The sequence below is a fragment of the Balaenoptera musculus genome, chromosome 10, assembly GCF_009873245.2.
Source record: "Balaenoptera musculus isolate JJ_BM4_2016_0621 chromosome 10, mBalMus1.pri.v3, whole genome shotgun sequence".
NCBI classification, from domain to species: Eukaryota; Metazoa; Chordata; class Mammalia; order Artiodactyla; family Balaenopteridae; genus Balaenoptera; species Balaenoptera musculus.
In genome coordinates this window covers 69,870,158-69,886,634 of record NC_045794.1, presented here as the reverse complement: position 1 = coordinate 69,886,634, position 16,477 = coordinate 69,870,158, and the positions used below count along the sequence as shown (strand labels likewise).

General features: G+C 31.2%; 1 protein-coding gene across 1 annotated transcript in view; it reads right to left on the bottom strand.

Moving 5' to 3' along the window:
- The window catches only part of LRRIQ1 (leucine rich repeats and IQ motif containing 1), a 191,651-nt gene that overhangs the window by 134,020 nt on the left and 41,154 nt on the right, over positions 1-16,477 (bottom strand). The window contains 4 exon segments of the mRNA XM_036866543.1: positions 3,064-3,137; positions 8,088-8,215; positions 8,738-8,931; positions 14,035-14,042. Coding sequence (XP_036722438.1) covers positions 3,064-3,137; positions 8,088-8,215; positions 8,738-8,931; positions 14,035-14,042 — 404 coding nt within the window.

Sequence of the window (16,477 nt, the reverse complement as noted above, 5' to 3'; positions counted from 1 at the left end):
GGGTGTGGAGAAAAGGGAACCCTCTTGCACTGTTGGTGGGAATGTACATTGATACAGCCACTATGGAGAACAGTATGGAGGTTCCTTAAAAAACTAAAAATAGAACTACCATACGACCCAGCAATCCCACTACTGGGCATATACCCTGAGAGAACCATAACTCAAAAAGAGTCATGTACCAAAATGTTCATTGCAGCTCTATTTACAATAGCCAGGACATGGAAGCAACCTAAGTGTCCATCAGCGGATGAATGGATAAAGAAGATGTGGCACATATATACAATGGAATATTACTCAGCCATAAAAAGAAACAAAATGAGGTATTTGTAGTGAGGTGGATGGAGTTAGAGTTTGTCATACAGAGTGAAGTAAGTCAGAAAGAGAAAAACAAATACAGTATGCTAACACATATATATGGAATCTAAGGAAAAAAAAAAAAGGTCATGAAGAACCTAGTGGCAAGACGGGAATAAAGACACAGACCTACTAGATAATGGACTTGGAGATATGGGGAGGGAGAAGGGTAAGATGTGACAGGGTGAGAGAGTGTCATGGACATATATACACTACTAAATGTAAAATAGATAGCTAGTGGGAAGCAGTCGCATAGCACAGGGAGATCAGCTCGGTGCTTTGTGACCACCTAGAGGGGTGGGATAGGGAGGGTGGGAGGGAGGGAGATGCAAGAGGGAAGAGATATGGGAACATATGTATATGTATAACTGATTCACTTTGTTATAAACAGAAACTAACACACCATTGTAAAGCAATTATACTCCAATAAAGATGTTAAAAAAAACAACCATATTTCTACCATTTAGCCACTGTGTGAATTTATGCAAATCATACAACTGCTTGATGATTCAGGTTCATCTCTATCTCATAGGGTGAGGATTAAATGAGATAATGTATGTAAAGGGCTTAGAGCAGTTTGTCCCAGATTGTAAATACAAAATCTAAAAAAGTAAAATCAAAAGTAATAGGATAGTGTTAAAATTGAACGTATGCCTAAACAGAATTATATTTATACTTTCAAAAGTAAAAATAGTAGGTCAATCTAGGATACATTAAGAGTAATTTATACCAGAATTACTCTCCCACAGAAAACAATCATAAAACTGAGCAATAAACATGAAGCACCTGTTTTTAAGCCTCACTCAGAGAAAAGGGAAACACACATGGTGAGCTGACAATCACAATGGTTTTCTGCCTAAATGCATTTTACCTTAGAGCAAGAAAGTGGAAACCAAGCAAAGAGGCTGTTTTGCTGAATGAGGAGGCAAAGTTTAGATGTGAAGCTGGAATTTATGGTGAAAAGTTCCGAGAAGAAGCTGTGTGTGCATATGTTGCAGGGAGGAAATTGGGGGAAGAAGTCTATGTGAGGATTTGCCACAGGTCCTTGGAGTGCTAGGAGTTACAGGCAGGGCAACACTCTCATAAACCTAGCAGAGATAACCTGCTATCAGGCTAAGAGCCGAATGATGACATTATAGTTCATGCAGCAGTGAAAGGCATTGGAATTTCAGCCCCGTCAGATGAGACTCAATTGAATAGCTCAGAGATTCAGCTAAAATCCAGAAAGACCATGCATTAGGAGTGAAGACAATGCCCTGGGGTAGGGACATGCACTGACAGTTGAAAACTAAAATGACTTGTCCTAGGAGGGAATGAAATTAAGGCTGACAGCAACAAAATTATCCACCAATACTTTAACTGCCTGCCAGAATTACACTTAATACCCTTTAAAAGGAAGTCAACAACAGCCAGACTCAGCAAACTGTACTACGAACAATGTTCAACATACAGTTAAAAATTATTGGACATAAAAAGAAATAGGAAAATATGACTTATCATTAAGAGAAAATCAGTTAATAGGGACACATCCCAACATAGGCAAAATGTAAATCAATTTTTTGACAAAGACATCAAAGTCATTCAATGATGAAAATAGTTCATTCAACAAATGTTGCTGGAACGGTTAACTAAATATCCATATTAAAAACTGAACTCATCCTCTACTTCAAACCTTTCATAAAAATTAATTTGAGGTGGATCACAGACCTAAAAGTAAAAACTTAAAGTACAAGACTTCTTACTTTCTTATAAGAAAGTAAGAAAGCATAGAAAATCATCTCAATCTGGAGGTAGAAAAATACTACGAAGGACACAGAGAGCAAAAACTATTAAATATAATAAAGTTTCACCAAAATTGAAAACTTCTGCTCATCTAAAGATATCATTAACAAAATTAATAGGTAAAAGAGGGACTGGGAGAAACATCCACAAAACATGTCTGACAAAGAATTTCATCCAGAATATATAAACAATATATTCAAATCAATAAAAGGCAAATAACCAAATTTAAAAGTGGGGAGAACTTTTTAATTAAATTATTTCACCACACATTTGAAGGAGTTTAGAATACACAGCACCTCAGTACGCCATTCTGGCATTTTGATTATTTTGAGTTAAAGGCACTTAAAAAAGAGCAGATGCAAAGGCCCTCTGACCTTCCTTCTTTTTCTTCAAAGCAGGATATTAAATTCCTGTGTGAAAGATATTCGACCTATACCAGAAGCAAAGGGACATTCTTATCACAAGGACAGGAAGTCCAGGCCAAGAGATATGTCTACAAACAAACCTGTTAAACTAGCCTTTCCTAGTCATTTTTCCATCCAATTAACTACCTTAGCCCCAGCCCCTCTGCCTCATCACATTTTCACAATTTACTACTCTTTGTCCAGCTCACTATGTAAGTTCAACTCTAATTGCTTCTTGGGGTCTTTATTTTCTTGTGAGAACTCCCATGTACATGTAAAAAAAAAAAAAAAAACAATTAAAACTTGTATTCTCTTTTTCTGTTTATCTGACTTACATCAGTTTAATTCTCAGGTTTAGCCTGAGAAGGTAGAGGAAATTTTTCCTCCTCTACACCATTTTGTATAGATATGTTATTTGTAAATGCCATTAACTCATCTACCCAAAACAGTGCCTTACCATACTTGGAACAGAAACTCAAAAGCCTATTATTTAAAAAACAATTACATATTACTATAAACTTACCAGAAAGACAATTGTTGCTGACATCTAGTTTTTCCAAAGAAACAAAATGAAAAAGTGGTATGATTTTTGTCAAGCTGAAAACCAAAATGGAATTTATAAAAATTTTAAATTGGAATGTTCTTAATATTATTGATGTAATTATATAATAATATATTTATATAACACAATTATATAATGTTATAAATTATAAATTTGGCAGAAATGTATAACTATATACAATTGCATTTTCACAATAGAATACAATAATATAATCTTTACTAACAGTACTTATTAAAAATGCAGTAATTATAAGATTCTAAGTATTTATTCTATAATGAAAGATTTATATTTATTTCTAAAGAGAAGTTATCATGGAATTGCTAGTATCAATCATAATTATCATGAAGCTTAATGTGTACTTGGTATTTAAATAAAAATAAATGGGTTTTTTGTTGTTATTGTTTTGTTTTATCTTTGCATATGGCCAAATTTACACAGAATTCATATTTTCTATGTATTTTTTTTCTGGCTCAAACATTTAACAAACCATTAAGAGGTAAAAACATAAAAAATATGTATTTTTACTTTTTAACAATATAACTTTAATTAGAGTCACTAGTTTTGTTTCTAATTTAAAAAAGGTTTCGTTTACTAGATTAAAAGTATTATAAGTCCTGTAAGTGCACAAGGTTACACTGGGGTTATTTTTAAATTGGAAATATGCATTTAAGGAACACATAATAGAAACTGTTTTCTATTGATAGAATAGACTTAAATTTGGCAGAAACATACTAATTTTTAAAATTAATACTCATTATTAAAACAAGCATGTTCAAATTCTAATAATAATAAACTTTTCTCCTACTTTTAAAAGTTTCTATCATTTTCTAAGATACAATTGTCATTAATACCTCATATTCAAACAAGGAACATAAGTGATACTGAAAATATTCACTGTATTGGTAACAAAAGCTATGAAGGGAAAATTAATTTTAGTTTGATCTACATTTCCAACTAAGACAAGTTTACACTTACTTTGTTACATAATATCACATTACCCTAGCTATTTGGCAATAAAAATTAAGCTAGTTCATCTAAATCTTTAAACAAGATAAAAAATACTTTGTATAAAATATATTCTCATCACAAATACAAAAGTCTTCTGAACTAATCCCCTCTATAAATGTTGAAGATCCATATATGTTCAAAATATACTTCCACTAAATGAGTATTTCTGGTACAAAAAAGAAAAAAAGTATGCATTAGTTTCCACTTCTACTTTCTTGGTTTTTTTATATTGTCCCTCCAGTTTACCTGGCAGAGATTTTTACATGTTTATTTCTACCAACACCCTGCCATGGTAGGAAAAAAAAACTTACTATTATTCTGAGATCAGAAGCTTACAGGATAATACTGTGACTGGAAGCCTCATGGCACAAAGCCAACCCTTGTACTGACATTAACTCCTCTCTTGTATTATCCTGTTCTGCATTAGAAGAGAGACAGAAGATGCTACTGATGATAAAATAGACTAAATAAGGAGTCTGGAAGACCGCTCTGATTGTAGCCAGTCCTAAGCACAATATTACTATTTACACTACCTATACAGCACTGCTTCTTAAAAACAATTTCCAGGGGAAAAATCCAAAGTAATAAAAGAAAAAGTGATCAAATATTGGCCATTACATTTGCATATACAGTTCATTATTTGTACACACACTCTTTAATAAAAAATTTACTGAAATGTCACATGTACACTGAAAAAAGAAACTTAAAACTTTGTCAATACGTAATTAGTGCATTCAAGTCCTAATTTTATGACATTTCCTATTCAGGCATTCTAGAGCATTACTACAAGTAAGAAATTTAAGTTATTTAAGTGAAAATACAATTATAATAAATGTATTTATTAAAAGAAAAATCTTATTTCTTTTTTACCGTTAGTGTATTTCTAATGCTAAATCTTTACCCTCCTACTAAAAGGATTTTGAAAGATTAATAGATAATGAGCTTTTCTCTTTTTTCAGAATATCTCATGTTTTTAACCAATAAGTTATATGGCAATATTTGGTAACATATAGGTTATATGAAGATATTAACTAAAAATAACCAATAAAGTTTTAGAATTAAAAATAAAAATTCCCTTTGCAAAAATAAAGTATTTCTTCAGGTGAAGAAATATTTGGTTTGACCACATATTTTTCATAATATCGAAATTTTGTCTTTTCAGATAACCATGCTTTTAGAATCATGTTCCTTTTTGGAAATTTTAATCAAGAAAACTGGCTATTTATTCACCATTAGGATGGTAGAAACCTAATAGTAGAATCGTTTTTATTTTAACCTCTAGAACTTTTCCTTTTACTGACATTCTGTGTATATTTTTTCTAAGAAAATTCAAACCAGAAAGACAAAGGACATTAGTGAAAACCTAATACCATTTGACCTTGTCACATTAGCCCTGGGCATAAAAAAGATATAAATTTCAAAGACGACAAAAAGCAAAAGATTTGTACAATGAGCAGCCAATGGGTAATAGTTTCCACTTTCTGCTCCTACTTAGAGTCTCACTGGAAGTAGAAAGGCTTATGAAGCTGGAAAGTCTTCCAGTTAGAACTCCGCTGAGAAAAACTTAAAACAGTCACATGTCCTAATGAAAATTTAAAACAGAAGTCAGGATGAAACACGTATTTCAAACAATATGTACTAAGTATCATTCTTTATATGTATTTCATTTGTTGGAAAAAAGCATATGGGCACATAATTTCTTCCTCGTGATGAAAATATTTATTAAAAATTAAAAGAAAAACACATACAATTTAAAGGACATACCACACACAAATCCAAATATCACATTTATAAAATTCTTCTCAGGTTTTCAAAATATATTGACATACATTTTCCTTTTGGGTAATCATTAAAATCCCATAAAATAGATAAGGTACGTGTTACCACCCCTTTTACAAGTGAAAAAACTGAGGATCAGGTAGTGAGAAAAGAGTTAGTGCCAAATGACAGATAAGTTGTAGATTCAGAATTCAAACCCAGATCTGCTGACCCTGAGTTTTATCAAACTTAAAATAGTTCTTAAAAAGTCAATGCACATGTAAAAGCTTAACGTAAAATGGGTAATTTCTACAGTTAATGATATTAGCTTATGGAGAAAAATCCCAAGTTTGAAGATAATTTTTCACTACGATTTTAGGAAATAATTTCACTACTCTATATGTTCATTTCTATCAATCACATTTCCCTGGTGTCCTCAGGACTTATTCTTTCATCCTCCTGGAAATGGTAGAAGGTTACTTGTGCAAAGAGCTTTGAGAGACCCATTAAAAATATCTTCAAATATAAGTGACAATATTATTAAAAATTCAATATAGCATATATTATATAATAATTTCACCACTTTTTTATATAGCTAAGTTCAACAAATTGTTATTTTACATCTAAGAGTTTTTTTGAGGGTCAGGACATATGGTACTCAGTTTTGTATCCCCTAAAATGGCAAACACCACCTCAATATCCAAATGTTATAACACTAAACAAACAAAATTATAAATATGGATTATTTGGTTTAAGTATCCCAGTTATTGTTATCAACGCTAAAATTTTTTTAATAGTCCAGTTTATTATAAAATTATAAAATTCCTGGTCATATCAGGTTGATATGAGAAACAAGGCACATCATATTGATAGGGTAAAAGTCTATCAGCTAGTGTTAATTTTAATTTTTAAAAGCAGAATATTTCTTTGATGACCTAAATTGTCCAAAGAAATAAAGGTGTTATTTCTCAAAAGATGTTCTTGATTTAAATATTTTCTAAATTCTTTAAAGATTATTATGCTTATCAATGTGGCTTGGGATCTAGTTCTATAAAATATACTAGACATGTCAATTACTGAGTGATTTACTTCATATGTCCAAAGCATAGCTGAGTATTTCTATTGAAATTGTATTTCTTACCTGAAAAATATTGTGAAAAGATCCAATAAGTTTGTGATGGCCCAAATTACTTAAATAGTATTATCTGACAGTGCTGTTCGGGGTAAATAACCTTTTAAAGACAAATCAACTTTCATATTTTAGATGTGATTAAAATAATTTGAGGGAATTTTAAAATACAGATTCAGTTTTTGATCTGTCAAATAGTAGAATAGTTTAATAGGTGGAAGTTAAATCATTTAGGACATATATGCTCAAACGATGAGCACTATTGTGACAGAGATTGAGAGAAAACTACGTTTGGGAGGGGACAGGTACATATATATTAACATTGAGTTGTCTTGTTCACTTGTTTTGCAAGAATTGTATAACTCACAGAAGCAACTTCTTGTTAAAGATAGTTCCTTTCCCCTACTCCTTGTGCCTTTGATGAACAAATTAATCATATTAGGGTGAATAGGTCTCAATGAAATATTAAACAGAGGGAGACATACACATATTGTGCTCCTGTTTTGGTCTTAGACAGTTATTCTCTGCAAAGATCCAGATGTTTGGTGGTTTTAAATGGATCTTCTGTGGCAGGTACCCATCTCGACTTAATGTTAAGGTATTTTTTTTTTTAAGTGTTACTTTATATCCTTAGGGAAATCAAATTTAAATCAATCTTAACAGTTACAAAAAGACATGCAAGTTGAGAGCAGATTAAAAATCTTTCTTCCAGGACTTAATAAGTACCATTTGAGAGAATGAGACATCCTTCTGAATTAAATTAACTACCTCCTGTATTTTCCAAGAACTATATCTTTACAAATATAAACAAACCTGCCCTGAGAGATTTCCATAAGTACATTTTTGAGAAGAAACAAAGTGAGCAAGATAAGTGACAATTAAAATTCTACTAAAATTTGAGGATACGTCAATACACTTTAATTTTTTTAATTCTATGAAGTTATATTTATAATTTATGTCCAATTTATTGTAGTGTGCATTCCTTGAATTACTGGAAAAACCTAACAGCTTTTCTACTTATTATGAAGATCACACATTTATGTTAATCATTCACTGCATTTAAGCTTAATTAAGCAAATTATATTTTTACCTGTTTTGAGAGATACTCAGGATTTGTAGTAAAGGCAGCCAATATGAAGAAAATGTTTCCACACTTGAAATGCTGTTATCATCCAAGTGCAATTCTCTTAGAAGAACATGATTCTCCAAGGATGGAAGCTATATTTAAATTTGGGTTATTAGCTTATATTAAGCAAAATATTTTTGTCATTTAGCCAAATTTAAAACAATAAAACCTACCAAAACTAACAATAGACATATTCTGGTAAACAGCATATCATAAATCAAAGTATAATATTATGAGAATTTTAGTATGAATAAAATTTCCAATAATGATTTTCATAGTTAGCATTTTTTTAATACTTTGTGACAAATTTTAGTTAGAATTTCAGATAAACTTGGTCCCACTTACACACTGAATCATAACTGAAAAGTTATGATTTATTATATTTTAATATTAGAAAAAACTAATGTTAAATTAGATTTCTTATAAGATATTGTAATTATGTTGAACATTTTTTAAATAGTGAAAAGTATATAATAGTTTAAACTGGAAATCAAATACAGCCGATAAGTAAAAAGAATAAAAGTTAAAACTGCTTTTAAAATGTATGATTGATATTTCTAGCAAAAGAAAAATGCTGCGTTAATCACAGAAATCAATTAATTCAAAGCAATTACCTCACTTAGATAATTTCCCTGTAACTTCAGTATTTGGAGCAATCCACAGTTTTCAATGCCCTCAACTTCGGTAAGATGATTATGTGAGCAATCCAGGTATATAATGGTAGGCGTATCACAAAGACCTTTTGTACTAATTAACTGATTATGGTCCACAATTAGTTGCTGAAGATTTTTCAACGATTCTAAGCCACCTGGAAGAAAAAATTTCCATGATCACTTTATCATACATTCTTCCAGATTCTAGAGTTTCAATTTTTTTCTAAATAACTGCATCTTTTTATTTCCAATATTCCTAATTACAAGACTTCGCCCAATTTCCTGGTGAAAAATGTATAAGTGTAAAATGTATTATTATTTAAACTCATGCCTAAGAGATGTATTTTTGAATGACTTAATTATATATCACTTCAAAATTGAACAAAATCCTAGAAGTCATACATTGGGCATTGAATGTTTTATTTTCAATTGACAATGGAACAAGGGAGAGGGAGGAATCATTGAAAAAATAACAGTTTTCAATTCAATTCCAGGGTCTTTGAATTTTCAATGCTTGGTTAAGTTTGTTGCAGAATGTAATTACAGAATGTAATTGCACAATGCAATTTTTCTACCATTGAAATATCTACCTTAGATTCACAAATGAAGTAGGTGCAACTGTATTAAAATCAATAAAATATTAGTATATTCTTCTAGTATTATAAGATTGTCACAAGTGGCCTCCTTTTTACCCAGATAAACTTAAAATCAATATGATTCCAATCTAAAAACTATCAGAGGAGCCTTAGACTATAGCTCAGTGGCCATAAAGAAAAAACTGAGAAGGTTGTTTAAATAAGTCATCATAGTTAGCACTGGAAAGAGATGCTGAGGAAGTCTGTAAAAATTTCATGGAAGATATTAAAAATCTAGAAAATTTTATTTAGATTGAATATTGGACTACATATGTTCTCTGTAGTTACTACCCTGTGTAATATTAGGTTACACGCTGAAGAAAGGTAAAAGATTTGGCAGAAAAGCTAAAAATAAAAGGAAATAGCACATAAAGCAGAACAATTGGGAGAGGAAAAGGCAGATGAGATTCTGTGATGATGGGAGTGATTAGTAAAGGTACATTTTACAATTATCAAAGGCATTTTTATTTACACTAAATTATATACGGTCAACAGTGTGAGCCAGAGTGGGAAAAGGAGTATGAAGAGGCCACTGCTTGACAAGTAGTGAAGCAGCCGAAGACTTTTGCTAGAGGCATCCATGGAGTAAACAGGATGAAAGCCACAGCGCAGTGGAAGTGAAGACAGTGAGTGTAGACTACTTTTTAGATATTTGACAATGGAGAGAAGATCCTCCAAAGTCCTTAAAATGGAAGCCTTATCTCTGAACTCATCCTCTGCTACTGTCCTCTTCTCTTGGTTCATTCTAACATGCTGACCTCCTGGCTGTTCCCTCGAACATGCCACATGTGTTTCCACCTTAGGGCTGCCTACATATGTAAGAAACAACTATCAGTGTGTGTGACAGGTTAGGCTAGGAAGAATTAAATAAAGCTTATCAGCTAACTTCAGATATTAAGACACCATGATTCTCAATCAATATACAGAGAAGTTACACTTATCTATTCAACAATCTATCAGAGATTCCAATCTAGCGAAATTATCATGATTTCAAGCCTCAGATACTAAGGAATCTTTGAGCATTTCTAGTTCTAGGAATCCATTATATATTAACACACACACATACACACAACTATGAAGTAATATATAGAGAAATTCCTTGCCATATTATTTAAACAAAGAAATGGAGAAAAGTTAGATGTCCATCAGTAGTGAATAGTTAAATAAATTATGGAGTATCTATCAAATGAATATGTATAATCTTCAATATGAAGTAGTCTGACATAGAAGTATGCCCATGATGTACTACTGTATGTAAAACCTAAGTTGCATACATAGGCTTTTAGCTATTGAATATACCTGACTTTCAATCTACACATCTATTCATTGTATTGCGTAGAACAAGGTCTGGATTGATTTGTAAGCAACTGTGAACAGTGGCTACTCCTGCAAAATAAGAAAGAGAACGGGGTAAGCAGAGAGAGAAAGTTTCACTGCTTACACTGTATACTCCTCTATTTTTAAAATTTTTAAATGAGAATGTACTTCTTGTATAATATTTTTTAAAACAATATATTTGAAAAAAATCAGAGCAAGTACTGAATAGAACTGTTATTCTGTATTTATTCCTGACCACCACCATCACCAAATGGTTATTGAACTGAAGAAAAATGAGAAAACCTGATGCTGTCATCCATCAGAAGGGTTTGTTAGATAGCCAAAGTGTGGGAACACTGTACGTAGACAGGGGGGCATACCTCTTAGATTTTAAGATCAAAGGTTTAAAGGAAAAAGTGAGATGGAAAGTAGATCTCTCAGCCTCACTGAGCCTTGATATGATGGCAGTCCTGTTTGACAGCTTCATTGCAACCTCAAGAGGGACCCTGAGCCAGAACCACCAACTAAGGCAATTCCAGATACCTGATCCACAGAAAATAGGAGGTAATAAATGTCTGTGGTTTTAACTTGCTAAATTTGGGGGTACTCTGCTTCACCAAAGTATATAACTAATATAGTAAGGATCCTATTCTGAAGAAAACATGAGAAAGAAGAAAATATGTTGAAAATGTTTTGGGCTAGGGAAGAACAGTTACAGAAATTTAATGTAACAAGAATTCAAAGATACTAAAATAACAGATGTAGTTAAACAAATGGACCAAAATAACACCATGATAGAACTAATAAATGATTTAGAAAAAATGTTGTACAGGACAGAGAGCTAAAGATTGAGTTGCTCACAAGAAGAGATAATCACACTGAGAACAAAATGTGAAGAAGCAGAAGATAAAGCAGCACAGATTACATTAATTAAATAAAAATAGACATAACAGATAAAGTCAATCAAAATATGGATCATCCATGATTGAAAAATAGAACCAAGCCAAAAAAGTTTTCGAATATATAAAAAACAAAAATTTTCAGAAATGAAGAAATAACAATCTATAGTTTGAAAAGGACATTGTATTCCACGAAAAAACTTATGTGGGTTTATTGACAATAAGACGTCTTGCTAAATTTATTAATCAAGGACAAAGAAAATGTTATTCAGGTATCTGGACAGAAACCAGTTTTGGGGGAGTAAAATCAAGTTAGCCTCTAGTTAACCACAGCAACACACAATATCAAAATGCAACGAAGCAATGTCCATGAAGTACAAAGTGAAAATGTGACCTAAAAATAGAATGCACAGCTATATTTTCATTCAAGTATGAAGGCAACTGACAGATACTCTTGAATGTGAAAGAATTCAGGGAATATAGCATCCACTAGTCCTTCTTTGAAAAATAAGATGTAAAAAGAGTTAATGAACTATGTAATCCAGACAAGCAGAAGATGAAAGAAGCAGTTTGTCATAAAAAAGACTGGTATTGACCCATTTTCATACAGATCTAACGCTGCTAGAGGAGATAAGATAGAGTCATAAATCCTGATTTGATGTCATAAATCCTGATGTGAAAAACAAAAATTGTGATGGGAAAAGAAGATTGGAAAAAGTGTAAATATCCTAATTTATTCTATTTTCTTATAGAGGAGTTAGTATTGCCTAAAATAGATTAATCAAAGCACATCTTTTTATAAATCACTGAACAACAAAAATATTATAACTGACAAAATTATTAGGGGGAGGTGGAATTGTAAATGAGATAATTTTATCATTTGTAGCATGAGGAAGCTAATAGATAGTCTAAAATTTTGAAATCAAAACACTTTCATATAATTTCCTGCTCTATTGCTTAGCAATGTTTTCATGAGCTTTTAAATATGTCCCATCTTAGTAAATTGTAGGAAAATTTGCTGAAAATGAATGTTTCCAACCAGTAATTCATGTGTGTATGATTTTTGATCACCATAAGATTATTCTATAATACCTTCATATATTTCAACAATTGATTACTTTATAAATCACTGTACTTTTAAAAAATTCAAGTTGATATTCTACTTCAGTAGTGATAAAGTTTTGACTGCATCATCTCAAAAGAAGTACTAAAAAGTTAACTGTTACTTTACTATTAGAATATAAAATTATGCCTAGAGCACATCTCTTTATGTATACTCTAATAATCACAGGTATTATTAAGCTTTTTCTCATGTTTAATTAAACTTTACTTAACTAATTATCTAAACCTTCTTTAACTAAACTGTACCCTAAGTACATTTATTTATATAGAAAAAGTAGGCATCATTGTCTGAATTGTTACAGATCATGTTCATTCAAGTGATTTCTTATTTTGATCACATTTTTTCATAAATATGCCTCCTTCATAAAGGAGGACATTTTGCTTACCATTTTATATTTGTTATTCCTCAAAGAGTTTTGAATTTCTATTCAGGTGTTAGCTACGCTTATTAGAGTTTTATTTTCTTAATAGTTATATGTGACAATTTTCTCTAATTTCCTGAAATAATAGGCATGAAGTATCTTCTCTGTTAACACATGTAAAGCTTTTATAGTTTCCACATTTCTACAAGAAATATTCTACAAGAAAATCTGTTTTTTGCAAAAATAGCTTTACTTGTAATATAAAAGTCATAACTCGTTCTACAAGTCCTAAGACTGTGTTGTGTCCTCATAGAAATAGAAAAAAGATATAGACAGAATCTCGGCTAAAGTATCATTTACTTGATAAATTCAACTAGAATATTTTTTTAAATTACGACATGTACAATTATTCACAATTTATTAAGTGAATAAAGTTAATTACAAAACAATATTACAGTAGTGATTTTTAAAATGGATAGATAACAATCTGGAAAGCTCACCAATACTGGCTATATCTGGATGGTGGGAATATGGCTTATTATTTTATCATTTCACATTATAATTTATAGACAATAAGCATATATTAATTGTGTAGATTAGATTAAAAGTTACTTAGAAAAAAATACAAAATTCCATTTCCAGAAATTTCTGCTCAGATACTGTGATCTTTACCCCTGAAAATAACTAAAAACAGTAATTACATTTTTTAAATGTTTCCAAATGAGTTGTTAAGAAAGCAAAGAATTCTTAGTCCAAAATCTAAATAGATATGGTAGGCAAAGAGAAGCCAGCAGAACAGTAAAGCCAGTTTTCAATGCTAGAAAACTTGTTAAAGCTGGTGAATATGAAGATCAATTTCTATAGCCTCACAGTTTGAGGAAACAAAACTTAAAATTCACCAATAGGAGGCAAGTATGACAGGCAATTCCAAGTAAACCTGGACCCCAATCAGCTATACCCAACTGAAGACAGGAAATTAAACTATCTATCTCAAATCTCAGTAAGAGGGGAAAAAAAATCCTCATTTAAAATAATAAATACAAGCTGACTCTCCCATAGGTTTACGACTCAAATTCACTCTCATGGTGATCAGAAAACTTCCACCAAAAATGTAGCACAAATGATTCTAGATTGTTTGTGTCCTTCGGCATCTGAAAAATCTCTAAAGAACAAACTTTAATCTCATAACTAGGAATAATCACAAAGCTTAAATTCCAAGGGAAATAAACAGGTGATGAAAAAAAAATCACATGAAAAACACAGAGAAATAAGATGCCATAAGTAAGAGTTAGCAGAAATAACAAATCCCAGCAAAACCAGACCCACATGAAAATCAGAATTAATTCAAATTAAAAACTCAATGACCAGGATTAACAGCAAGTCAGAATTTGTCACTGGAATATAGGTATATAGAAAGTAACTAGAGGCAGCAAAAAAAGACAGAAAGATAGAATATAGGAAATATGGAGGCAAGAGTCAGAAAATCTAATATATGTGTAGCGTTTCAACAAAATGAGGAAGAAAAAAACTTTTTGAAGACATAATGGCTAACAGATAAAACTTAAAAGTGAAAATCACATACTCAATAATTGCATCAGACCCTAAGAGTCTGAATTAAAAAGAAATCCATGTCTAGACACATCAGAATAAAAATTCATAACAGGAATAACAAGAAAAAGAATACTTGAAAAGACACAGAAAATACCCTCAAAGTTTCCGAAATTTAACAGACAGCTGACTTCTTAAAGCAACAGTGAAAGTAAAAAAGTAACGGAATGATATTTACGAATTACTGAAAGAAAATAAACTTCAATTTAGAAAAATACATCCAGTTAAATTATGATTTAACAATGAATGTGAAGTAAGCACATTTACAGAAAAATTATCTTCCACAAACTAGTTCTTTTACTAGAGGAAATTTTAAAGGATCTATATCAGGAAGAAGGAGAGTGATCCAAGATCTTAAATGAAAAAAGAGTAACAGGCATAAAAGCAATAAATATGGGCAAATATGATCAAACTTTGACTGTATAAAATAACCATAATGTATATAGCTTGAAGAGTTAAATAAAAATACATTTAAAATCCTGAAAAACAAACACATATAAGTCAGGAAATTTGAGGTAAAGATATCAATTAACTTGAGATAAATTGAGTATATTTTATAATTTCTATGGTGACCACTAAATAAAGTATATAACTATCAAAAGACTGAGACAAAAGAGGAAATGAGGGGAAAAATACCAAATAAGTCAAAAGAAGACAAGAGAAGGGGAAAATACAAAATGTAGCAAAGGCTTTCTGTTTACAGTAACGATGGACTAGGTAATGAGAAAACAAATATAAACATAGCTGCTGAAGGTATTTAAGAACTAAAATGGTATTATAGAATATGAGGATTAAGTTCCAGAAGAAATGAGGTGAACACATTATTCAATATATCTATTAATTCTGAGAAAGGAAAGCTTGCAGCATCAGGGGGTCAAAATTTGGGCTCCAGAGCTCTCCTCAGCAAAAGAGGCCTAACAAATCCCTACCTTACTTTTGGTTGGACCTCCATGTGCTACACATTAATCCAAATATGGAATAGCTCCCAAGGTACTGAAGCCAAGCTTTAAATAATATCAATAGCAAAACATGGATTTAGCTGCACAGAGATCACTAATGCTTGTAGTTTTAAACAATAAAGACCTCTGGAGGAAAATAATAACATCATAGCCTCAAATTGATTCTATAGTTTTGTTTTTCTTAGTATTTTCTGATTGTAAAATGACAAAAAAACTAAGTAAGGAAAAAACATCATGTGAACAAAAATCAAGAGAACAGATAATAGAAACTATCCACAGGGTATCCAGAAAATGAAGTTACCAGACACAGAAATTAACAAAACTTTGTTGAACATACTAAAACATTAAAATTGGAAACTTACATATTAGATACTATAAAAATGTGAATTGAATGCTAAATAAAAGAAGCAAATAAAAGTTCTAAACTTGAAAATCTACAACTAGAAACAAGACCTTCATGGATGGACTGGACACTATATTAGACACAGCTGAAGAGAGAATTAGTGAACCATAATTTGAGTCACAAGAAAACATCCAAAATGATGCACAGAGATGCAAAAGAAATGTAAGAGAATTATAAAAGCATAAGGGGATTATAGAATATAGAGGGAATATATATCTGGATCTAGATCTATAGGTAAGTAGGTAGCTCAGAATTTTTCAACACTGAATAAAGATGCCAAGCCACTGATTTAAGAGGCACAATGAATTCAAGCAGGGTGAATACTAAGGTAACCACAGTAGAAACATCAGAGTAAACTGATGAAAACAATGGCCAAAAAACAAAAATCTTAAAAGG